This window comes from Ictidomys tridecemlineatus, chromosome 1, assembly GCF_052094955.1.
Source record: "Ictidomys tridecemlineatus isolate mIctTri1 chromosome 1, mIctTri1.hap1, whole genome shotgun sequence".
NCBI lineage: Eukaryota > Metazoa > Chordata > Mammalia > Rodentia > Sciuridae > Ictidomys > Ictidomys tridecemlineatus.
In genome coordinates this window covers 357,658-383,316 of record NC_135477.1, presented here as the reverse complement: position 1 = coordinate 383,316, position 25,659 = coordinate 357,658, and the positions used below count along the sequence as shown (strand labels likewise).

Here is a 25,659-nt window from a genome sequence, read left to right as displayed (position 1 = left end):
AGCTGCTGCGCCGTCAGAGGCCCTAAAAAGCCCGCTCTGCAGGTGAGCCTCTCGGTCAAAGGCGCTTTCAGGCGTGTCACCCGGGAACGGATTCCGAGCTGTCGCTGCTCGCGGCGCCGGCACAATGACTGCGCCACTCAACAGCCACCGCCCGCCCCGCGCCGCCCTCTCTTTGCAGCTCTCCTCCTCTTCCTCCCGATCGCCCTCCCCTCCCCCCAGCCGTTCACCCCCCTCTCCCAGCTCCTTCCCCCTCTCGCTCCACCGTCCCAGTCCCCGGTCTCCGTCCCCACCCCACCCGGGTAATCGTCCTGGGAGGCGGTGCCCTCAGCGCCCGCCTGGCGTGGGGCTGCCATCCAGCCGCCTGTCTCAATACCTCCGGATCCTTTCCTTTCCATCCTTGGAGTCCCGCCAGTGGTTCCGGGCACCAGTTCTGCTCTACGGGGTGACCAGGGAGGATGGGTCGAGGGGGCATTCAAGACCCACGGAAGCCCGCCTTGCGTGCTGCTGGCCCGCACTGCCCCCGCCTCCGGGCGTCCCCTAGCTCCAGTCCTCTGGTTGTGCTAATGTTTGTTGAAAGAATGAGAAAACAAAATTAGAGCTTTAGATGTCAGACCGCCAACAGGCTGTGCCCCGCTTTCCTATAGGACCCCAGAGCTCCAGAGCTGTGCTGCCCCCACCCCAGCCGGAGTGAAGGGTGCCAGGTAGTGGCCCAGGGAAAGAGACCTTGGGATTCAGCTCCTCTTGCCTCTCCAGCTTGCTTTTGTTTTTTCCTTTTCTTTTTCTTTTCTTTTTTTTCTCCTTTTTTTTGGTACTAGGGATTGTTGAACCAAGAGTGCTTAACCATTGAGCATCCCCAGTCCTTTTTCTTTTCATTTTGAGACAAGGTCTCACCAAGTTGCTTTAGGTCTCGCTGAATTGCCGAGGCTGGCTTTGGACTTTCCATCCTCCTGTCTCAACCTCCTGAGTAGCTGGGATTATAGGGATGCACCACCATGCCCCACTCGACTTTGCTTTTAAAGCTGAATGTATTTGCTCACATTACGGAAACTTGGTGTCTGGGTCAGCTCTGTGTTGCTATAATAAATATCTGAAGCTGCAAAGAGAAAAGGTTATTTAGTCCATGGTTCTGGAGATGGAACTGGCGCTACTCTGAGAACACTTGGAAGAACTGACTGCAGCTGAATGGGTGTGGTCAAGGCTCTGTCCCAGAGTCCCTCCTTTCTGGGATGACCCAAGACACCCTGAGGCTGGGCCTTCTCCTTCATCAGGTCCTGCAAAGCTGACTTGGATGTGGTGTTTGTTGTGCTGTACAGTCGCCTACCAGGGCTCACTCTCCTGGGCCCTAGAGCCCAAGGCCTTGGCAGTCCAGATCTGTGGGTCACTGTGGCCACTGGAGGAACAGGGCCAGGTGTCTCAGTCCCCACATGCCTCGCCTTTGAGGTGGGCACCTGAAGTCCAGCGCAGCCTACCTCAGGGCTGTCAGTGCTTCTCTTGAGTTCTCCTGGGCTGTCATGTTCCTAAGGCTGTTGTCTCTGGACACAGATAGCATCCATAGGCTGGCAGGGCCTCACTGTCACCCACACCGAGACTGGCTTCAAGGGTCAGAATAGGTGGAAAAACCTGGCCCTGGCCCTGCCTCACCTGGAGCCAGGCAGAGATGGTTCCAGAGATAGCCCTGGATCTGGCTCTGCCCCACCCCATCAGGCACCCCTCAGTGTAGGCCCTTCTTTCAAGCCTGGGACTATAACATGGAGACGTCTCCAAGCCAAGATGCTGTCTGGCCAACCCAGAGGAGGCCTGCACAGCTGGCAGGCACACCCCAGCCACTGCAGCCTGGTATCTCCCTAGCCCTCAGGACAAGTGGAAGGACAACCCGCATCTCTTCTGTCCTGTCCCATGGGTAGAAACGACATCTGTGTTTTCAGCGGGTGACAGCATAGAGCCAGGCTAGGCAGGACGGTGCTAAGCAAGCATCTCTTGAAGCTGCTATGGACACAGATGTCCAGGGGCCTTGGGTGCCTGCTCTCCATTCTGAACCCCCCGGGCCTAAGGGTAAGATGGGCAGAAAGGTGCTGCAATGCTCCTCACTGCCAGTGTCCAGATGCCTGTGCAAAGGGAGTCGGGCTGGTGCCACGCAGATGTTGACTGTCCTATGGTCACCCCAACAGGGCCTGAGTCCCCCGGCATGCCCCTCAGTCTGTTGACCCACTGGGGCTGGGATTTCAGGTTGGGCTCTCCCCCAGCTGGGCCTGGGAGTCACTGCTGGTCTCTGGCAGCCTCAGGTTGGCAGCATAGTGACTCTACTGCCCCCTTGGGCATGTCCCCTCTTCTGGGGTCCGCTGTGCTCCATGGCTGCCTGGGCCATCTCTGGTTCCTTTTCACCACACACTGGTCTTCATTCCTTGGTAGCTCATCCTCCCCTGGACGCCTGCTCCCCCAACAAGCCTGAGGTCCAGTGGCTGGGACTGTGGACCAGGCCGAGGCTGTCTCAACATGTCAGGTTCCAGCACGAGTCAGCCCAGCCTGGGACTCGGCCTCCTGGGGGAAGCGGCACCCTAAGAGGCACCCAGTAGAGCAGACAAGGGCCTAGAAGGGAGGCTCTGCTGGGGAGACCTTGATCTTCCCGGGATTTTCTCTCTCTGGAGTTTCAGGTTAGGGGGATGGATGGACTAATCATGAGACTGCCAGATCTTCTGACCTCAAGCTATGGCCTCTAAGGGGCCAGACAGCCCCAACATCACAGGGGCTGAGGGACTCCGGGCATTTGTGCCCAGGCCCCTGAGATGCCCCTCTGCTTAGTGGTTGGAGCAGCCTGTTTCTGGCCATCCCCCAAGCTCCTGCCTCCTTGCCAGCCTCCTGCAGTGGGCAGGGTCAGCACCGGGTCCTTGGCAGCCCCCCGGGTGCACCCTGATTCAGGTGGTTTCTAAGAAGCTGAGATGACACAATGTGGCTCAGAGATCCAGGCAGGGGCAGGCTGTACCCTCCAGGGGTCTGGGGCCCTAGAAGCCCTGCCAAGATGCGTGATCCAGTCTGTCTCCCAGGTTGCCCGGCTCTGTCCTTCCCAGCCTCAAGCTCATACTCGTGGGCTGGGTAAGACCGAGGCCCTTGCCCCAGCCCAGCCCACCCTGGGTCCTGTCTGTGCTCAGTTTGGAGTGTCCAGCTTAGGCTTAGCAGGGCAGGGATGGCTGCAGAAGCGTGAACCCCAGGACAGAGAATGGAGTACCTCCTTGGCCCTGGAGCCAGGCTCCTTGGAGTGCAGAAGCAGTGGGGGATGTGGCCCACTGCTGCTCTGCTCTGCCCCTGACCCACACTCTTGGCTGTTGAGGTGGGCTCAAAGCCAGGCTTGTTTCCAAACCATTTTAGGGAACAAACCAGGTGGAAAGAAAGTGTTCCTGTGCAGCAAGGATTACAGTACTGGTCACGTGGGCCTGCTGCCTCAGGGCCTCTTCTGGGCAGCTGCCTTAGAGACCAATTAACAGCTGTGTCCACCCCCACAGTGTGTGCCATCTTGCCCGGAGACAGGGTGCTTTCTCGCTGTGAAGTGTTCTTGACTTGGAAGGCTTCTGGAGGCGCTGGGATACCAGTGAACACCAGTGACCCTTTCTATGGCCGGTGGGCACCTTGGACCCAACTTGAACAGCCCCAAGTCCTGAGCGCTGAGTCCTGCTTGCAGTTTCAGTTTCCACTTGGTGTCTTGCTCAATGAAGAGACCCCAGAGTCTGTTGCCTTCCAGCCTGGCACCCCAGTGCTACTACGCCTTCATAGTGTGTCCACCCTTCCAAGGCCACATGTGCCTACTTTCAAGACCATGTGTGCCTCCCTTCCAAGGCCAAGTGTTTCCTGGGCATCCACAGAGATATCCTTCCGACATGAGCACAGGCTAGCTTGCCAGCAGGGCAAAACTCAGCGCAGTGGAGGTTGGGAAAGCTTCACTGAACAAGGAGAGGCCCTGGAGTGGCCAGTGGAAGCTTCTGGTGGGGGTGACTGCAGGCAGTAACTGGCATCTGTGGGGCATACTTGGCTTTCTCAAGCTGGTCTTAAGTTGCAACTGTGCCATTCTGTCTTACTGGAGGAGGCACAGCTCCATTGTGCAGCCAACCCCTACCTGCGCCACTGCAGTGATAAGACCCTGGCCAGTGGCCCTGGACTGCTGACAGACAATGCCCTTGGGGCTGGCACTTTCAACACTCAGGCCTCCAGGCTCCTGGGGCAGTGCTGGGCCACATGCACAGGAGTGCAGGGAGTCTTAGCAGGCCCTGCTGACCCCTGGGCTGCAGTCCCTGGCCCCCCCTCCTCTCTCCTCAGTTCCATGTTCCTTCCTTTAATTTTGGAGCAACCCTGCTGTTTTGCTGCCAGTACATTTCTCTGTCCCTCTATGTGGTTTTTGGAGGTGATTTCCCAAGCAGTTCTGAAGGCTTTTTTTTTTTTTTTTTTTTGGAAGAGATACAGAAGCTGGTCCTGGAGCCAGGAACCCAAAGTCCTGCCGTCAGAGGCCAGCATTTCTGCAGAGCCCCAAGTGGGGTCAGTGTATTGCAATGACAGCAGGGTCCAAGGAGCATCCTTTCCCTGCTTGTGGTTGAGCTGCCCTTGGCTGGCCGTGTGGACATGGCTGTAAGTGAGGCCAGGAAAGTATGCATGGGCATCTCACCTCTGCTGAAACCCCTTCTGAGTCCCTGCTACCTGCACAGGCTCCCCAGATACCAGAAGAAGTCAGACAGACCCTGCCATGGGCCCTAGTCCAAAGCACGACGGCCAACCCTCCTGCTCCTGCTGTCTGTACTGAGAGCCCACGGGGTACTGGTCAGCCATCAGTCCTGTCAGCAGGAAACTGGGAGGCCAGGGGAGGCCTGCATTTGTCCTCAGCATGGGTGCCCCACCATCATAAGACCTGGGCCTGGGTCTTCTCACATAGCAGGCACTTGGCCTTAGCTCTCTGTTCCCCCTCCCCTCCCACTCCCACTCCCACCCTTGAGTTTTGCAGTAGCGGCCTCTGTGAGTGATGTCACCCCTTCCTAGGTTGGTGTGCCTGTCTACAGCGCCACCTCCTGGAGGCAAGTGCCAAGTCTGGATCTCAAGGCTGCAGAGGTGGCCTTGTGCTGGGGTTGCTGGGGTGTCTGCCGGCACTGTCTCTGGGAAACAGGAGCAGTGGGACCTGAATTGCCTGGGCTTTTGGGGTGCTGGAACCAGGGACTTGCGTGTGATGGGCAAGTGCTATATTGCTGAATCTGTTCTACCAGAGCTTCATGTTTGAGTGTACTGGGGACACAGCAGGAAGCAATTCAAAGGTCCATTATCACAGACACATACAGGACGAAGCTCTGTTTTCCTTTTCCAGAGTCTGTGGTCAGAGGGAGGAGGAAGGATCCTTGTCCGGCTCCAGGAAGGGGTCCTCAAAGATCCCTTTGACTCCAGGCCCCAGCAACAAGGCAGTACCATGGAGGTTAGGGGTGGGCCCTGGACCTCTGTTCTGGGCCTCAGTTTATCCATCTGTACATGAGCAGATGATCTCCAAAGATCAGTCAACTTTTCATTTTTATTTTTTGCAGGACTGGGGATCCAACCCAGGGCTTCATACCTGCCAGGCAAATACTCTGCCATTGAGCTATACCACCAGTCCAAACATAAGCCAAACTGAAGTTTGGTGCTGGGTGGATGTTTCTGGCACCCTCCAACAGCAGCCAGGTGCTGTGGTGCTGGTGGGAGCCAGAGGCTGGAGAGCACTGGCTCCTGGGGCCTGGACTGCATGGTGAAGATCCCTTTGAGAGGACACCAGCAGGCAGAGGTGTGGGGACCAGAGAAAGAGGCACTCTGGGCAGGGAGATGGCTCTGACCCACTGCTCTTGTCAGTGGTGGGATAGACCCCCTTGCAATTTAAGGGCTGGGCACTGACTGGGACAGCACAGCCAGGAGTTGGTGGTGGGCACTGCTGCTCTCCAGGAGTGCATCCTGGAAGACCCAGGCCTGCTGAGGAAGCTTGGGGTGCCCAAAACTTTCTTGGGGGCTGTGCTAGGTACCAGGATCTGCTCCAAGCTCCTAGCACCTGTCTCTGAGTGGTTCGAGGCAGGAGCTCAGTTGAACATCCCTCACACCCCAGGAACCTCAAGGAACTGTGGGGGCATCCTGAGACTCCTGCTTCTGCTCATGGGGCTTCTGTAGCCTTCTAGGGCCCACAAGACTCCACTGATACCTGCGTAGGACCTCTCAGAGTTGCAGCCTGGGCAGGGACCATGCAAGTGAGTCCAGAGAGCCGGGCCACCCCACCACACCCATGTGGGACCAGGCCAAGCCTATGGATGGCAGAATAGGCTCCCAGGACATGGAGGGGTTGACTCCACACCATGCAGGCAGCACCTACCTTGGCCCCAGAGCCATTCAGCCCCAGAATGCAGATGTTCCAGAGAGCACGGGCATGCCAGGGCCTTTCCAGAACCCAGACTCCAGGCTCAGCACAGGAAGTCCTGGGCCCAGGGAAGGTGGCTTGACTTCTTTGCCATGTCCAGACACACGCTCACGGACACAGGGACAGGGACATGCACATCCACACATACCCTTGAGCATATGTGCACACACAGATACGGGCACACACACAAACATGTGAACACACACTTGAGCCCACACATGCACACATGGCCCCTCAGGCTCTTCCAAGCAGGCCAGTGACTACAATGGCATTCCTGTCCCCTGCAGCTGGCGCCTTGTAGCCAAGAGACAGAGCAGACAAAAAGGATCTCACAAAGGTCTGTCACTTCAAAAAGCCAAGATTTTTTGAAGTCATGAAATAACACATTTGTACCCACAGTAAGGGGAGTGTTGAAAATGAGCCATTTTACGGTGCCATTGACCTTTCACAGGGCAGTGGGAAATCAAAGCCTTTGGAAAGTTCCGCCTCTTTCCAGTAGCGTGAGGGACAGTGATGTGCCTTGTCCCTGCAGTCTGGAGCCCTAACCCAGTCCCTCTCCATTGGGTCACCCAGCACCCACCCCAGGACTGTGTGGCCCACACCTGTAGCTGCAGAACACCAGGTTTCTGGCCACCTCCCAGGGCCCTGGACCTAGGGCTGTGCCACATGCTGCAGGTCAGAAGCCTCTGTAGGGCCCTGTCCTCTGGGTGCCCTACTGAAGTCCCTTGAGCCCCAGAGGAGGCCCTGGAGTAGAGACCTTCTGTAGGCCTGACCTCCACTAGCAGCCCCAGGCAGCCCTCTGAGCCTGGGAGACAGCCTTGCAGCACCCCAGACACACTGGTACATCAGGTCCCAGCAGGCTAGGGCGGCTGCAGAGGAGGAAGGTGGCACGGGGTGCTCTGTGACCTCAGTCTGGGAGCTCCACCCCCACAGACACCTATGGGAAGCATCTCTTGCTGCTGGTCCAGGACAGAGGCAGATGAAGATGCTTTACCAGGCTGATGGTCCCCAGGAGCTCCTTCGAGGCCATGGCCTGGCCATCAGTCATGATGGGCCATCCCAGTGGTCTCTCCGAGGGTGGGTGCTGAGGCCTCTGGAGCAGCCCCTCCCTGTTCCAGTGTGTTTCCCATGAGACAGGAGAGGAATGAGGCTGCTGCACCTGGTAGCCCCCTCCCCCAATTAAACCATGGGCCTGGTTTCCACCGACTCATCTGGCCCTAATGGCGGGCTCCAGTATCTTGAGGGACCCTCCAGGGTCCCCTTCATTTGTCTGGACTCTGCCCAGGCTCCTGTGGGCCAGCTGAGTCTCACCATGAATCGTGCGGATGGGACAGGACCCCTGTCACAACATTCCTCATCCCTCCTCAAGGACAGCAGGGGCCATCCTGTACCAGTTGAGTGTCTGGGCTTTGGGTCTATGTGCCAGAACAGGAGGACCAGAACGACCACTGGAAGCCCACCTGACGTCCCTAGGCAGGGCTGCAGGCAGTCCAGCCCCTGGGTGAAAAGCCTGAGCAGGAGAGCTAGGCTGTGAGGGTCTGGCCTCATCGACCCACCTTGGGGGGCAGGAGAAGCAGGGGCCTGGGAGCCTGAGAGCCTTGTTCTGGAGTGAGTTACCCACTCCTTGAAAGAGGACCCCCAATCCAGTCCCAAGCAACATCTTACAGACTGGAAACTGCAGCCCCAGGGCACAGCTGGCCACATCCCTCCCCATCTACCTGAGCCCCAACTGCTGGCCACCACAGAACCTCCTCAGGGGTGGGAGCCCACCTGGCCCAGTGGTCTTGGCAGCATGTTCCGAGCAAAGTCCCTTAGACGCCTCTGGCTAACTCCAGCTGTAAGGAGTCCTTTCAGACATCTAGGGTGGGCTGCCACCTCGGCCTGTCCCCATAGTGCCTGCATCCAGTAGAACATGGACGCACAAGGAGAGGAAGGCTCCGTACTACAGGACTCCTGGGAGAAGAGCGCACCCCGCTCTTGATTTCCTAAAGCTGCAGCATCACAGGGTCATGCCTGGGTCATCCAGTGGGTCACCCAGGAACTGGCAGTGCTCAGAGGTACCCATGCAAGAGTCACATGGCAACTGATGTCCAGGTAGGGTGGTGAGTGAGACAGTGAGTCCTCAGGCTTGTCCTGGGAGGGCACATCTTTGAGGCCACCCCCTGACACATAGCTCCCTCAGATGGCCCACCTGGAGGGAGTTTCCAGGGTCCACTGCAATAGGGTGATCACCTTCAAGACCATTTTGAGAGGTTTCAGTAAAACCTGGGCAAGAGCAGACCTTACAGGCACCTCAGAAATCTTACAGAATGCAAGGGACCCAGGCAGGGTCTGGCTGACGGGCCCAGGAGGGGTCTGGATGCCTCTGGGGCAAGGCCTGGCTTTAGTGGAGGGGGCCAGGGTCCCACCCCCAACTGAGAGGCCTGGCCAGCAGGTGCACTGGCTCACCTGAGGTGCCGGGGGTGCGGGGCTCTTACTTGTGGGCAGAGATTAGGAAAGATCTTCTCAAACCGGGTGGAGATTTTAAGTTCACAAAGTACTCAACTTGTCTAGATTCGAATCTTCAAATTCTGTCTCATGAGCCTGTGGTTTTCGTTTTAAAACAGGTCACCAGATTGTGCCGCTGGCCATCCCAAAGAGTATGGGTGCATAAGTGCTCTTGAATTTCCCCGGGCAGCATGCCAGTGTGCACTGTGGGATGGTTGAGGTGCCCAAGAGGGTCAGATACATCGATTTGTGATTCCAGTTTGAAACACCTGGGGAGCTTAATCAAGTTTGACATGTCTGCAAGATGTCTATATGAAGTTTAGAGATTTGGCATGGGTTCGATTCTCAGCACCACATATAAATAAATAAATAAATACATAAACAATAAAGGCCCATCAACAACTCAAAAAAAATAAAATTAATAAAATCTATCCAAACCATTTAAAAAATGTTTAGAGGATTTAATGTATCAAGTATAAGTGAATGGAATGTTAAAAAATAAGTGGTGTATTTTCACACTAACACAAAAATTACTGGATTTATAAATAAACTTTTAGGTTGAGCTTTCAAGCTTGAAAAAAACTTGTTTTAAGTTTATAATTATAAAACATGCTTTTAGAGCTGGCGTTGTGGCTCAGTGGTGGAGTGCTTGCCTCACACATGTGAGGCACTGGGTTTGATTCTCAGAACTGCAGATAAATAAATGAATAAAATAAAGTCCATCAACAACTAAAAAATATTTTTAAAAGATATGTTTAACCCAGAAATACTACTTCTAGAACTTAACCCTGAAGATAAATCACCGACCAGAAAAAAACACATGTGCATGACTTAGCCCTGGCAGCACAGCACCACACTCAGCAGGGCACCCAGCGAGGCATGGCTGCACAGCCGTCCTCTGCCCCAGGTCCTGCTGGGCACAGAGCCCCGAGCATGCCTGAGCTGCTCCTGCAGCCACTGTGGACCACACCTTTATGAAGCCTAAGCTTGTGCTGGGGACGTGACTCAGGCTGGGGGCCCTGATGCTTCAGGAGGGGCTGGTCACCAGAACCCTGAGTCAAGGGTGACAGCTCTGCCCTCTGCCCTGGCAGGGTGTGCCCGTCCCCCGCCACCTTGCCCCCTGCCTTCTACGTGGCTGACCAGGTGTGCCTTCATGACAAACTGCAAACAGGAAATGGAAAATAAAATTACAGGGGCCACTGCTTTGGACTGGGCTCCTGTACTAGGCCCAACAGGCCAACCAAACCAGAATGGAGTCACCTCACGGAAGCTCCAAAGGCCAAACAAAAAACAACAACAACAACCAAAAAAAACGAAAACAAAACGAGGCTGTTACTTGTCCCACCCAAGGCCAGGAGAGACTCTAGAGTGAGTTCCCAACAGGCCAGCTCCAGTTGGCTCTAGTCCTCTTGCAGAGGTGACCCCAGGACACTAACCTTGAAATGGCCCATAAAGTTCTGTGATTTTGCTTCCCTCACTCTCTAAAGCCAGCACTTCTGCCCAGCACTCGATGTGATTGACATGCCTGACCCAAGTGCCTTCCTGAATGCCATCAGTTGTTCTAGAGGAGTACTGAGCCTGCCCAGGGGTCCAGGAGTGCCCGGGTCTGCCACCCAGTTGGACAGAAGTGCAGGTGGCCTGTGGATCCTGGGATTCCAGCTTTTGCCCCCTGAGAGAAAGGGCTTGTGGGGGTCTGAACCTGTGACCTGTGGGTGTGTGCCCACTCCAAGTAGCACCAGGACAGGATGAAGGACACGACCTGAGCTGGGGCCAGACAACTGGGGGTTGTCACTGTGGACAAAAGCCCTTCAGTTAAAGTCTAGGAAGGGAGCAGAAAAAGGAAAGTGTATCTGATTATTTTTGCAAAGGAGATGGAGGAAAGCCAAACTAGACACGAATAAGATGCATTTCCTGATGGGTGGGATGCGGGGGTGGGGTGGGGGTGGCAGGGGTGTCTCATCTGAGCTGACTTTTGGAACCATGTCAAGGTCTTACATAATAGAATAAAAATAACAAAGTGGGGAGAGGCCTAAAACAGAGTACGAGCAATAATGAGCCTCACCCCTCACCGTATTTCAAATCAATAATGTAATCTCACTGAGTGGAAAAAAGGACTAACTCAAATGACCTTTGAGTGTACACTTGGACTTTGTACCTTCAGATTAAAGACCCAAAAGACCCTAAGTTCCAGTTTGCAGGCTCCTTTTTGTCATGTTTGAGTTGCCGACTCTGATGCATTTTAGGACTGAGCAAATAAACACATGAAGGACAAGAGGGACTGGTCTTCTCCCAGTAGAGGGGGCTACAAATAAGGGGAGACTGGAGTCAACCCCAGGGTACTGCTGTCACATGAACTCAAGCAGATTTTACATGTGTGTATACCGACGTGTTTACAGAGAGGAGATGCAGGGTGTGTGTATAGTGTGTGCACAGAGATGGGGACATGAGGTGTGTGTGTGGTGTGCGCAGAGTCAGGGGACATGGTGTGTGTACAGAGACAGGGGACATGGGGCGTGTGTGGCAGGTGTGCACTGAGATGGGGACATGGTGTGTATCCTCCCAGATCTGCTTCCGACACACAGGTTCTGGTCCATGTTGTCTGGTCCACACTGGAGTAGGGGGCTCTCCTAGGGACTTCCACTGGGGGGCCCCCTGGATGCTAGTGCCCCTCCTGCTCCAGCCAGGACACAGTGGCCCCTCCTGCTTGGAGCTGCTTCCTCATGCCCCACCAAGTACTCTCTGTCATGGCCCCTAACTGCCATCACAGTCCCCAGGCCTGAGCTTACCTCCAACCAGGTGGGATGTCTGGGCCCCCAAATGGAAGCAACAGAGAACAGGTGCTTAGGTAGGCAAGGTGACAGATGGGGTCCTGCAGAGTTGCAAGCTGGCTTGATGGAAGGGCTGGTAGGAGTGAGGGATCTTCCCACTGGGCCCCCTGAGACTGTCCTGTCTAGCTCCCAGCTGGGGGCCAGAGCTCACAGACCCTGCAAGGCCCCATTCCCTATCCAGTGTAGCATTTGCTCATTGCTTCCTTAGGACATTCATAGTGACAGTGATTCCTCTTCGGGCAGAAACCCAGTGCAGGTGCTGCCAGGAGTGTGTGTGTGGGGGGTAACCCCAGGAGCGGGCTACTGCTAGACACTGGTGGCTCAAGGACCAGGCCCCAAACCCAGCAGACAAGCCGGGGATATGGCAGAACATGGGTTTGGCGGTTGACAGAGTCCACCCAGGACTCTTAGAATTCCATTGTGGCCAGTCAGGGCAAGTGGAGGACAAGGCCCCTTCGCAGGGCTATGGCCCCCAGCCCAACTAGCAAGGTAGTGGGATCTTCCTCAGCAAGAGCGTCCCTGATCCTCCGCCTCAGGAGCAGGACTTCAGGGGTCCCTCTGGGCCCCAGGAGCTCCGTCACATGGGGGTTGGGGGCGGGCAGTAGGTGCAGAAAACACAAAGGGCCAGTAGACGGGAATCTTTACTTACAGAAAAGCGACAGAGGCAGAGGCCCCCGGGGCGGGGCTTCAGCAGGGTGCCTGGGGGTAGGGGCACAAACACTGGGTGGGAGAGCAGCGGGGCGACGCTCTGGTCACAGGAGCTGGCTGGGGAAGGCTGCGAAGATGGAGGGGCTGGGGCTGAGCGGGAGGGGCGAGGCCCGAGGTGCAGCCCGCTCCCCGCCCCCCACGCCCACCGGAGGGAAGAGGCGCCCTGCAGCCCCTCTCCCGCTCGCCCGCTCCCTGCTCACCCCGCTCCCTGCTCGGACTCTGCGTGGTGGGAGTGGGAAGGCGCCCGCCTGGGTGAGGTTCTGGCGGGCCGGGCCGGGCCGGGCCGGAATGAGGGGTTCCCAGGAAAGCCGAGAGGGGAGGAAGGAGTGTCCCGTGCTCAGAAAAGGCGGCAAGAGGTCAGAGGGAGGCCTCGATGGGACAGGTCAGCGCCACGAAGGGGCGGCACACCTACCCGGGCCAGGCTGGCTGGAGGGCCCTCACTGAGGGGCCGGGGGAGGTGCGCTACTCGCTGCCTCGCGGGCCTCCTCCTTCTCTCCTTTGGTCGAGGGCTGCCCGGGGGTCTCGGTGGTCGCCGCCGCCGCCGCGGCCGGAGTGGGCCCCTTGTGCACCTCCTTGGCCGCGCGGTAGCTGTCTCCCCAGGCCGCGGGCATCTCGGTGCCGTGCTTTCGGCTCAGCGGATAGGCCCCAATGGCTGCCAGGATGCTGCGGTGGCGCTCGGGGTCCATCTCAGTGTAGTACATCTCCAGGGTCAGCGGCGTACAAATCTTGTGCTGCGGGGGCGGGGCAGGGCGGGGCTGGGTCAGGGGCTAGCTGGGCCAGGTGAGCAAGGGGGGTTGGAAGTCCAGGCACGGGGTGCGGCGGGTCTATGGAAATGGAGATGGGTTCCAGTTAAGATCCACCTCCAGGTCAGAATCCACGGAGGCTTCGTGGAGCCACAGGACCAGGTGGTCGTGGTTAAGAGAGGGGCTCCCGGGGAGAAGCATGTCTGGCGTCAGCCTGGAAGGACTTGTGAAGTGTTTGAAGGCATGCAAGGGCCAGGGTGGTTTCTGCTGCTCCGTGCCCAGGCCTCTGGTCTTACCCGAAGCAGGAAACCATCTGGGCAGGTGAACTGGTCATACCAGATGGCCTTGTACATGATCAGCACGCAGCCCAGGAGGGCCATAGCGAAGGCGATCATCCTGGCAGTGGGCAGCTGGTGGAGGGAAAAGAGATATTTGGTTTAGGCAGGGAACCAAGTTGGCCAGCTTCCTAGGGAGAGCCCCCTTGGGGGCTGGGGACGGGAAAGGGATTACCATCCCCAAGCCTTGGCACCTTTCAGGAGGTCAGCCCCAGGGCCAAGTGCCCAGGAACAACTCTTCAGGGTCCAGGCTATGTTGGTGCCCCCTCTGATGGGATTCTGGAAGCATCTGCCACCCAGAAAAGTGCATGTGGCCTTTGACCAGCAGGTGCTTATAAGAACTTCTCCAGCAGCTTCCCTGCCCACATGGCACCCAGGGAGGTTAGTGGCCACCATGGCCAGGGTACTGTTTGTTGGGAACATCTCCAGGCCTCCCCAGTGAGGAGGGTGCTGGAGCCCCAGACTAGATGGACCTGCTGAAGTGCAGCCAGGCCTCAGTGCCTCTGTGGGGCCCTTCATTGAAGGAACTATGGGGTTAAAAGTGACAGATGTCACTTTTGAAAAATGAGAGGCTTCAGAAATAGTCCACTAAAAATTATTATTAAAGCCACCTTTAGGGGCTGGGGTTGTGGCTCAGTGGTAGAGCGCTTGCCTAGTGTGCGTGAGGCAATGGGTTCCATCCCTGACACTACATAAAAATAAACAAATAAAATAAAGGTATTGTGTCCTTCTGAAAAAAAAAAGCCACCATTAATAAAGAGGTCAAAAGATGAGGGAAGGTATTATGCCATATGTGCTACAGAAAAGTCAACATCTATATGACGCAGAAAGTCAGCAAGTAGCTTAAGAAAAAGACAGTGGGGCCGGACCTGATGGCGCATGCCTGCCATCCCAGCAGGTGGGGAGCTGAGACAGGAGGTTGTGAGTTCAAAGCCAGCCTCAGCAAAAGCAAGTAACTAAGCAACTCAGTGAAACTCTGTCCCTAAATAAAATACAAAATGGAGCTAGGAAAATGGCATAGTGGTTTAGTGTCCCTGAGTTCAATCCCGGGTACCTCCCCACCCCCCAAAAAAGGAAGAAAGAAAAAGAGAAGACAGTGGCCTGTTGAGGAGAGGCTACTTCCCTGGGAAGGGGCAAAAGCCCCAGCTCCGCACTCTGCAGTCAGCCTTGGAAGAAAGTCGGTCTGTGGAAGCTAAAGGTCAGGCAGGCTGGAAGGCCATCCTGAGTGGAATGACCCCCTGCTATGCTCTTGTGTCTGGGCTAGACCCAGTGGGGACAGCCCAGCCTAGAACCTGGACACCTGCAGCCCGGGCTGCCCCTCCACTTGTCCCTGCCCTGACTCCCACAGCAGTGAGTAGGTGTGTTACCCTGCGCCCTTCCTCTGGGTGGCCGCAGCTCAGCCTTTGTCCCTCCAGGTCTGGAAACTTCTTCGGCTGGTCTGGGGAGGACAGCTGGTATTCCGTCTGCGTCTTGATGACCACCTGAGGAGGGAGATGGCCATGGCCTTGCTGGACAGCTGGCAATGACCCAGGAGAGCCCTAACCTGGAAGTGTTAGGAGCCAGGGTGCAGTGCATGGTGATGGTGTAAAGCTGACCGTCTGCCAGGATCATCTGATGGCAGGCAGAGCTCCAGCAGCTCCAAAATGAAGCCCAGGGAGGTGGATGCTGTGTCTGCCCACCCTCCACTCTAAGGGGGTGAAATCTCCCTGCCATAGCTTCCCTTTTGGTAGCTCCACAGCTTGGAGCTTTGGCTCCCTCCTCCAGAGCCTGTCCTGACTCTCATAGTCTTGGGGCCCCTGCCATAGAGCAGAGCTAGCTCTAAACTCTGTGTGTTCTGGAGGACGCAGGCTGGGCCTGCCCATAGTGTCCACTGCTGGAGGAGAAGCAGTTGAAGCCCACCTGGAGAACTGTCCTCAGGAGACCCTACCACCAGGAACTGCCTGGCGTGGGCACAGAGCATGGCCCCTGCCTCCAGCTGGGACAGCTCCTACTGTCCTTTACGCCCAGAGGTCCTGGAGGCAGGCTGGGTTAGGGTTGAGCTGGGCTCTTTGCTTCCCACTGATGTCTGCTGAAAGCCCACCCTCCATTAGTCACTTGCCCAAAGAGCCCATCTCTGGCCCCCCATCCAGAACCATGCCTATCAGAAGAGTTTATACTATGGTTTGCTGTCCCTCAGGCTGCATTGTGGGCTGGGTGCTCAAATTCTCAGGCATCCTATGGCCAGTTTGCCCTGTTCTCAGATGGGAAGAGGGGCTCTGGATGAGGGAGCCAAACAGGAGGTCACTTTGGCTGTGGTCAGCTGAGGATTGGCTTTTCAGGACCCTGGCTCCACTGCATCTTGGAGGAGGTCACATCTATATGAACCTCACTCCTGTCTGTTCCCAAGCAGGCCTGAAGAGGCCTCTCCCCACTGGTCAGCTACTCACCTGGTCAGGGAATGGTGGCTGCAGCTGGCTGACATCCAGGGGACTGATCAGAGGGACACTGTCCGTGGCAGCCCCATCCTGGTCCCCAGGGTCTTTGCCTGGCTTCCCGGAGAAGCTGCAGCCCAGCTTCACCATGGTGGACAGTGGCCCTTGTCCTGCCCCAGAGACAGACAGGGTCATTGTTCAGAGGCCACCCTGTAGACAGTCATGTCGGCTGTCTCTGGAGTGAGAGGACCCCTGGCTAGTTCCAGTGCTCCTCCAGCCAAGGCTTTTTGTCTTTTCCTGACCCTGGGGCCCCTCAACTCTGCAGGGTGTGGTGCCTCTGGTCAGAGACTACCCAGACACAAAACTGCGGGGGGGGGGGGTCTTCCACCAGCTGATCTGTCCTAAAGGATATCTTAAGGGCTGCTGTTATGCTCAAAGGAAAAGATTCAAAGAGCAGTTTGAATTGGGTTTCCAGTGTTAAGCACATAGGCCCAGATAAATTTGAATTTCAGTTAACCAATGGTGACTTTTAAAAATATAAGTGAATCCCATGTAATACTCAATATGGGACATATCTATCCTAAAATGTCAATCTTTGTCTATCTGAAATTCAAATGCAATAGGGTATCCTGTGTTCCTCTGGCAGCCCTGCTGGAGCTACTGAAGGAGGGCATCTGCTAGTAAATTCAGACACTAATGGAAGAACATGGTCTTGTTGGTGCATGGAAGGGCAGATCTCCTGGAAACCCGATATCCCAGGACAGAATCCAGTGGCTTAGGGGAAGGAAGGAGAGGCAAGTCCCTTGAGCACTAGGCAAGTCAAGAGCAGACACACATTCACCTCTAGGCTGACCTCTGAGAGAAAAGGGGTGCAGCAAATGACCCTGAAGCTGACAGATGAAAAAAGAGCACAAAATACACTCAATTAAGAGAAGAGGTCCTGTGTCCACTGAGAAATGTAGTCTGCCATTAAGACCTCTCAAAAAGAACTCCTGGCCCTGTCAGCCTCACCGCTGATCCACCTCCGTTCCAGAAGGAATGAGGGGAAGAGGATTTGCGGACACCCATAGCCGAGGCCAGCACAGCTTGCACCTGGCAGCCTGACAAGGACACAGGAGAGGCAGTCACAGCTCATTCCCACCTGCAAATGCCAGAGCAGACTCCAAGTTAGATCCTAGCAAGCCATAGCCATCAAGATACAAAAAACGAGGCTGAGACTAGAGGACTGCAAATTTGAGGTCAGCCTCAGCAATTAAGCAAGGCCATACAACAGCAAGATCCTGTCTCAAACTAAAAAAGAAAAAGGTCTAGGGATGTGGCATGGTGGTTAAGCATTCCTGGGTTCAAAACCCAGTACAAAAAAAAAAATCTCTATCTTCACCACATTAATAGAAGAAAGAAGGAAAAACATCTGATGAATTTCAATAGAAGCAGAAAAAATATTTGACAGGATTCAACATTTATTTACTATTTCAGAAATCAATTACATATCAGGGACAGAAGGGATGTTCCTTAATTTCATAGAAGTCAACAGTAAAAACCCTGCAGTGAAGCGCACTGAACACAAGTCTGGTGCTGGATACCAGGAAGGAGGTAAGAATCACCTTGACCTGGTCTGTTTTGTGACACAGTAGCAGAGATCTCAGCCATGCAGCCACACAGGGCACAGAAATGAAACCCGAGCCTGGGACAAGAACAAGGAATGCTGTCATTGTTCATGGAAGAAACTGCTTTGGTGTGTAAAAAATCCAAAAATGCTACAGATAAGGTCTGAAAATGAGTCTATTGAGATGACTAGAGACAAAGTTTGCAAAGCAGGTATATTTCTTTATGCCAATGGCAAAAAAAAAGGAAAAAAATTTTTAAAAAGATTCTATTTAAATAGTATCAAAAATATGCAATGCTTGGGAACAGGTATAGCCAGCCAGAATGGGCAGGACCTCCATGTGGAAAAAGTTATTGACAGACACAAAGAGGAGCAGAGTCTCCTAACAGGCAGGGAAGGCTGTGGTGGTAGGTCTTGGAGGTCTCCATGTTGAAACGTGCCCCCTACGCAGCAGGGCAGCAGTGTATCTGTGGAATCAATGTATAGGACACAGAGAAGTCGGTGTTGCTCTCACCCAGTGAAGGGCGACATCTCAACACAGGTGCACCAATGCCTGTGTGAGAGGAGCTGGGGAGGGGCAGCAGGAGGCCACTGAGGAGGTCATCCTGCTGCTGACCCCAGTCAGGCTCTCTGGAGAGAGGTCCCTTGGAAGCATGTTTACTGCTGGTGACCCTGTGTCTGGCCAGACCAGGAAAGAGGTCATGTGGCACGAGGCTCTTCCTGGAGTGGTCTTGGGCCTGGCTTCTTGGCACCTCCCTTGGGCAGGTAAGCGACTGTACTAAGGGGATGTGGTTTCACGGTGCTTCATACTTAGCGCACAGCACACAACCCATTGGGCACTGGGTGCTGACAGTATCGCAGTGGGAAGGCAGAGATGGACGATGAGGCAATGAGAATACATATAAAGGCCGGTCTAGATCCCCGGCAAGAGGATGGAACGACAGGAGAGGGTGCCATGCAGGGTGCCCTCAAGGAGAGAGGCGTTAGGATTTTCACGGAGTGCCATTCCGAGGTACACCAGCCTTGGCACAGGTCGGGAGCTAGGCGCAAGCATGTGGGAGAGTCCAATGCGGGATCGATCCGCTTGGGATCATCCGGGGCCAACTATGAGCTCCAGCTCCCCTGGCACTGCGTCATCTCAGGTTCCTACAGCAACGGGGCAGGACTCCAGCCACCCCACACACGCCTCTGCATCTTGTTCCAGGCCTCAGTGTCCGGGCGGAATGCTAGGAAGGGGGCTGTGCTTGGCATCACTCCCCGCCCCTCTCCACACACCAGAACATCCTTTAGGTCGCTGAGTCACGGAGATCCGCTGGGAAGGCGCGCTGGATGCATGCACACAGTAGACAGCTCTGAAATTGTGGGGAGTGGGCATCCTTACTCTTCCTACTGGCTCCTCCCCCACCCCGCTCTGTAATCCTGTCTGCGCTGCTGTTGTGGGGACAGTGCACCAAGCTCCAAGATTGGAGAGTGGGCGGTGCACAAGCTGTTGATGGACAGATGGATGATATCTCTGCTAGAGGTCATGTCATAGAGTCGCTTTCACTCTCACACCCCACCCAACTCTGGGACGTTGTGTCACGAGGGGAGGTGCCCGCGGGCGTGGATTATGCAGGCGAGCTACCAGCGCTTGCGCGGCGTGCGCGTCGGCGCGTTCATGACTGCGGACCTCTGCGGGTCCGCCCCTACCTCGCCCGCGCCTGTCCCCGCGGAAGGCCCCCACCCACCGCCCGACCAGGTGCTTTTGCCCCCCTGCCCTGCAGCGGTTGGTGATTTGACTCGGGTTGAAGCCCTGCTGAGCTGCGGGGCGCAGGCAAAGAGAAACCGGGGCGCAGTCTCCTGCGTTCCAGCCACCTTCGGCCACATATCCAGAGCTGTGGCAGGTGGTTCTGGAGAAATGCCGCCTCCCTACTTTCTGGCCACTTCCTGCCTGTCATGCAGCCACCCCCATCACGCCCCCGACCCCCTGCAGGCAGCAGATCCTTGATGCTCTGGCCCAATGCCCCTTCTGCTACCCATCTTCTCCCCATTCCCTGTCCCTTCTCCCTGCCAATGTCTGCAGGCAGAGCTGAACAGGAGCTGGGACTGGCCCTCTCTGCCTACCTCGGGGATGCATAGCTCCCACTGGCTCTCTCAGACCTGCAGGGGTGGAGCCAGCTCATAGGGAGGAGGCTGCAGTCCTACCCGTCTGCTGCCCGCCTGTGCCTGATAAGGGGATCCCAGCAGCAGGTCAGGTCTCTGCAGGTGGGACACTCAGGTACTTACTGAACGTCCAGGTTGTGACTGTCCCCACTTAGGACTCCCCTGACATCGCCCACCCCCGAGAACCACCCCCATCCAGTCAGCAAAACCGGGCAGCATCTCCCGCTTCCCTGAGGACCTCCCCACCCCCCACTTCTGGTTAGCAGGATGGGCCTGGCCTGGGGACAGGCAGAGTCCCCAAGGTAGGAGGGTAGCTGTGCCTGGCCACCCTGGCCACCATTCAATCTGCCCAAGTGCTCCTGCATACACTTGCACCGTACACACACCCAGCACATCCCTGCACACGCACTCTCTCCTGCTCACACCAACACACCCTTGCGCTTGTCACATCGTTGCACACACCCCCCCCCACACACACACACGGGCCCCTCACCCCACTCCACAAGGAGAAACCTGGAAATGGCTCACAGGCGGCTCCTACTCCAGCTGCTGCAGGACGCGGTCGCGGGAGGGTGAGGATGCGGATGTGGATGCGGAGGATGCAGTTCCAGACGCTTCGCAGCCGGGGGCGGGGCGGGCAAGGGGCTGGAGCCGCGAGACCGAGGCTGTGGTTGCCGTGGTAACCAGGCTGGAGGAGGGACCGCTGCTACTGTGGCCGCACACACCCCCTCCCTCATCAGACGTTGGCCGGGAGCCCCTACCTTCACAGGCACGCACCTGACACACACCTCACACTCACACATGTAACACATGTAACACAGCATAGACACATCTCACATGCCTCAGCATAGACACATCTCACATGCCTCAACACCAGACACACACACACACCTCCTAGGAACCCAACACGTCAGACCAACACCACCCAAATCCCCACATAATCACCCCCTTAGGGCAGGGGGCAGATACTGGGACCAGCCCAGCCCAGGCTGCTCCTCCACCAGGCAGACCTTGATGGCACAGACCGCCTGTCCCCTCCCCTGCCTCCTATCCCTTGGGGCAATTGGGGCCAGACACAGCTGGGTTTGGCCCCCACTCACCCAGAGGATGGCCTTCTTTTTTTTAATATTTATTTTTTAGTTGGACACAATATCTTTATTTATTTAGTTTTATGTGGTGCTGCGGATCGAACCCAGGGCCTCGCACATGCTAGGCGGGCGCTCTACCGCTGAGAGACAACCCCAGCCCCAGAGGATGGCCTTCCGCTCTGTCAGCTTCTGATTCCTTGGGCAGTGCGCTTTCCCAGGGCAGCCTCGACTTTCCCAGTCACCGTGGTGACGACTGTCGGTAGGAGGCCCAGCATGCAGAAGGTGCTCCCAGTGCTTGGCTGAGGGTGTGTGTACCATGATTCATGCAGGGCTCCAAGCACAGTGCTGGCACATGCACTGTGCTCACTGCCATGTCCTTGGTGAGAATCCTGTTCCACTTGGGCACCATGTTTTTGATGTCGTTGAACACTCCTGTTCAAGTCTTTGGTAGACATGTGCTTCATTCTCTCAAGTAGATGATGCAGAGAGAAACTGCTGAATATTTAAATATTAAGTGTACATTTAGCTTTTAAGGGAATGCCAACGTGTTTCCTGGGCAGTAGCTTTACATCCCAGCAGTATGGGGCTCTCACCAACATCTGCTATTGTCTTTTTCATGGTATCCATCTGAATTAGCCACCTCTGGCTGCCAAAAAATTGCTGCAGATGGGTGATTTAAACAACAGACCTCATTTTTTCACTGTTGTGGAGATGAGGTCTGAGATGAAGGTGTGAGCAGGGCTGGTTGTTCCTGACATGGAAAGGAAGTCTTCTCCCTGGTCTTCACAGGGTTGGCCCTGTGTCTGTGCCCTAATCTTTTCTTATCAGGACTCTAGTCCTGTGGGATTAGGGCCCTCCCTAGCAACCTTATTTTAGCTTGTTGCCTCCTTAGGGACCCTAACCCCAAGTGCAGCTGTACTCTGAAGGCTTAGAACTGAAACACAGGCCTTGAGGGGAGAACTTGGCACCACCCAGGCAGGTGCACAGTGGGCCGGCAGTGGTTTGCATCTGAGCTACCCTGGTGACTAACAGTGCCGAGCATCTTCTCAGGGCCTACTAGCCATTTGCAGACCTCTGGTGGAATGTCCCTTCAGTCAGGCAGTTCACCTTACATTCAAGTCGTGAGAGTTCTCTCTGTGTGCTGCACACACCCTTTCTTTGTTTTTCGATTACTTGTGGAGGGGTGGGAGGAGACAAGCTGATAAACATACCTGTGTGATGGTCACCACAGTCAAGCTTATTAACACACACTCTTCCCGTGTACCACCCCTAGAACCTGATCATCTCACTGCTGGCAGTCTGTGTCCTGTGACATCCCATTTCCTGGCTCCACCGCACTGGCAACCAGCCCTAACCCTTTGCTTCTGAGTTCGACATTTTTGGACTCCATATGTGAGTGAGCTGGGCAGCGTTCTTCCAGTCCAGCGTAATGCCCTTGGGGTCCATCCATCCACTGGAACAGCACAGTGTAGGATGGAGGCACAGAGAGAGTGGGCACCTTTGTCTTGTTTCTGTCTTAGGGGGACAGATGGCAGTGTCTCATCACTAAATACGATGTTTGCCACAGATTTCTTGTAGGTCCTCCTTTGCCAGGGTTTGAACCCAGGGCCAGGCTCTAGTGTTTTTGTGCTAAGAGCCAAGTACTATGGTGCATGGCATTTTTGGTTGAAAGGTGACGCCAGCTAGCCATTGAGATGATATGACTATGTTAAGATCTGCATTCATATGGATATTGGACTCCTGCGGTCCACCTCAGCCTGCTATGGGACTCCTGGAGAGTTCCCATTGGTTGGGGAAGTGCAGTAGGAAAGAGTTCGGGAGGAGGAACTTCCTCTTGGGATCCGGGAGAACGCCGCGTGTGTGCCGATCGGCAATCTTCCCGGGAGCGTCCAGGGCATTGGCGGCAGTTTCAAAAATAAAGTTTGTTCCTGCTTGAGTGGCTTGTGATTTTCTGCCCAGCCAGACTGCGGCATTTTTGGTTTGTTTTTGGTAGTGGGGACTGAACCCAGGAGCACATTACCACTGAGCTCATACCTAGATCTTTTGATGTTTTATTCTGAGGTAGGATCTAAGTTGCTGAAGATTTCATTAAATTGCTGAGGCTAGACTCAAATTTGATTTGATCCTCCAGCCTCAGCCTCTCAAAACACTGGGATGACAGGTGTGTGCCACCATACCCGACTAGTCCTAGTTTTAAAAAAGTCTTTACCATAAACAGGTATTGGATTTTGCCAGATACTTTTTAGGATGACATGAGCTCTTTATCCTTCATAGTGTAGTACATTGATTTTTAAATATTGGGCCAACTTTGCATTCCTGGAATAGTGCAAATAATGTCTTTTTGTGTGTTGCTGAATTACGCTAATGTTGTACTAGTGATTTCTGTGTCTGTGTTCAAGAGTGGTCTATAGTATTCTTTTCTCGTGATGTCTTTGGTGGCTTTGGTAGCTGGGTGTCCCTGCTTCATGGAAGGAGTGTCCTTGTTCCCGCTGTCGATGGCAGAGTGTTGGTGCTCCTTTTTGATGATTCCATTAGAAGTCAGCCACTAATTAAAAGTGCCGTCTGTGCTCTGTGTTGAGTATTTCTCTCTTGCTGGTCTCAAGATTTCCTCCTTGTGTTGGGGTTTCAACAGTTCAATTCTTATTTGGTGCTTTTTGTTTTTCTTTTATTTTTTAGGAGGCAGGGTCTCCCTGTGCTGTCCAGGCTGTCTCAGGCTCCTGGCTCAGGCCACCTCCATCTGGGCCTCTGGGGTAGCTGGGACTGCAGGCCTGTGTTGCCAAATTTGTTCTTTCAGTGAACTGCTTATTGAGATTATTTAAGACATTTCATCACACTTTTCTTTAGTTCTCTAAACACGGTTTCCATTACCGTTTTGGTTTTTTTTTTTGCGGGGGAGGGGTTGTACCAGAGATAGAACTCAGGGGCACTTGGCCACTGAGCCACATCCCCAGCCCAATTTTGTGTTTTATTTACAAACAGGGTCTCACTGAATTGCTTAGCACCTCACCATTGCTGGCTTTGAACTTGAGATCCTCGTGTCTCAGACTCCCGAACTGCTGGGATTACGGGCGTGTGCCACCTTGCCCAGCTCCATTGCTTTTTATTTGTGAAGCCTAACACCTACATTCACTCAGAGGAAGTTTCTAGAACTAGCTTTCCCCTAAATACTGGCCATGCTTTTCCTGTTCCTTTGCCTTGGGTTGAAAGCAGGTGCCTTAACCGGCTCAGTTGCAGGTCACAGGCCACACTGCTGCAGGGTGTGATGGGGGAAATGGGTGAGAGGCAGGGGGCACACGGAGCTCGCACCTTCTGTTCACCTTCTCACTAAACCTAAAATTGCGCAAAAAATGAAGTCTATGAATTTAAAAAACTAGATGTTTTAGATAATATGTTGAGGCCTTGAAACCTGACAACTGGCCTGTTGCTCTCTTGCTTGTGGGTTTAGTTACCTCCCTGGACTGAACCTCGTGGCATGTGGCACTGTGTCCCCATGTGTCTTCCTCAGCCTGGCTCCCTTGTGCTGCCCTGTGTGGGCTGGTGGAAGGCCCACAAGTCTCCACCCTGGGCTCTCCCTGTGGCTGGGCATGCTGTGTCTAGGTGGCACTGGGGCTCTCCTTCCAAGTCTCTGGCCTTCTTTGAGCAAGTGTGCAGGGCTTGCTGCAGCTGGAGGTAGGGGGAGAGGCCAGAGAGATGGGGAGAGCTGAGCCCTCATCTTGCGGTTACCCCAGTGTGGGGGTCCCAGGCCCAGGTGGTTGCCTCTCTGCTGGGTCTCCTTGTTGAGGCTCCAGCTGACCTGCAGTCATTGCTCGTCCCACTGGGAGGACTCTAGCTCCTGAGCCGCTGCCTGTGGGCCTTTGCTACCCGGCTGGCTGGCGCTGGGTGGCCCAAGGCGCTTTGCACTCTTACCCAAGGTGCATCACTTCTTGCAGCGGCCATTTCTCAATTGTTCATGTTAAAGTTTCAGATTCTAAAATTGTTTTGTGATCCTCACTCCATCCTGTCAAAATCCCAGTCCTGGTTTTGGGAAAACTCAGTTATGGGAGGGCTGGCAGTGTTACCGCTTTTGACCGGTGAGGAGTCCTGGCTTCCCCAATGTTGAAGAATAACACCAAGAAGCACGCCGAGGCCAGGTCAGAGTAGAAATTAGAAGTTTATTAAAGGACAGCAGAAAAGACTTCTCCCAGAGGAAGAAGGGGACCCAAGAGGTGGAATCCGTGGAAGTGCGGTTGTCTCCCCTTTTTAGCGTTCTTTCAGTGATGGAATGCAGGTGGGAAGGCCCGAGGGGTGGGACACAGGTGGGCCAAAGAAGTAATCTGGGCAGGAAGGACTTCTGAGTCAGCACCTTCAAGTTTGCTGGGGGCCGTTCATTAACACTTCTTTGGGATGGGCTCTGGCCTTGGGCTTTTCCCAGACTTCATTAACATTCCATGAGTTGTCCTGCGTTTCCGGAATCATTCCCAGCATGGCCTCCATTTTAGATTTCACTCGGTATTAGACCCGATTTACCTAACGACACTGACCACCTAACTTTAAATCTGGCTTCAGCAGCTCAACCCCATGGCCACACTGCCCCAACGCTGCCCTGACAGGCTGGACAGGGGCAATTTGAGGGCAGGGCTGGGACAATCCTCAGGCTGAAAGCTCCATCCAGCCACACTCTGTCAGTACCCTCTCCTCCGGGTCCCAAGGCCAAGGCCTGCCCAGGCAGGACACCTTCCTGGTGTGTCCCAAGGAGAGAAGAGTGAGTGTGGGGGATGAGGGCACTGGGTGGGATGGCCAGGGTGCTCTAGCAGGCCAGGCAGTGGGGTGGGCAGGTGGGTGACCTGGAGGTTTCTCAGGGAGTCAATTCCTTGGGAACACCTGGGTTCCAGGTTGGGGTGCGGCTGGGCAGCGAGATTGTGGGACCCTGAC

General features: G+C 55.1%; 1 protein-coding gene across 4 annotated transcripts; it reads right to left on the bottom strand.

Annotated features, from left to right (window-relative positions):
- Nucleotides 1-12,338: 12,338 nt before the first annotated feature.
- On the bottom strand, nucleotides 12,339-20,334 carry Caly (calcyon neuron specific vesicular protein). 4 transcript variants are annotated; one of them, XM_005320787.4, is made up of 6 exons: nucleotides 20,189-20,334; nucleotides 15,928-16,082; nucleotides 14,869-14,982; nucleotides 13,463-13,576; nucleotides 12,836-13,154; nucleotides 12,339-12,490 (listed from the first exon to the last, which is right to left on the bottom strand). In XM_005320787.4, exons 2-5 carry the CDS (start codon nucleotides 16,060-16,062, stop codon nucleotides 12,861-12,863), a joined length of 657 nt encoding a protein of 218 aa, XP_005320844.1. In that variant the 5' UTR covers nucleotides 16,063-16,082; nucleotides 20,189-20,334; the 3' UTR covers nucleotides 12,339-12,490; nucleotides 12,836-12,860. The 4 variants fall into 4 exon arrangements, with proteins under 4 accessions (XP_005320844.1, XP_077879919.1, XP_013211985.1 ...); XM_078023793.1 differs by having other exon boundaries at nucleotides 12,339-13,154; XM_013356531.4 differs by having other exon boundaries at nucleotides 12,339-13,154; nucleotides 20,174-20,305.
- Nucleotides 20,335-25,659: the final 5,325 nt, after the last annotated feature.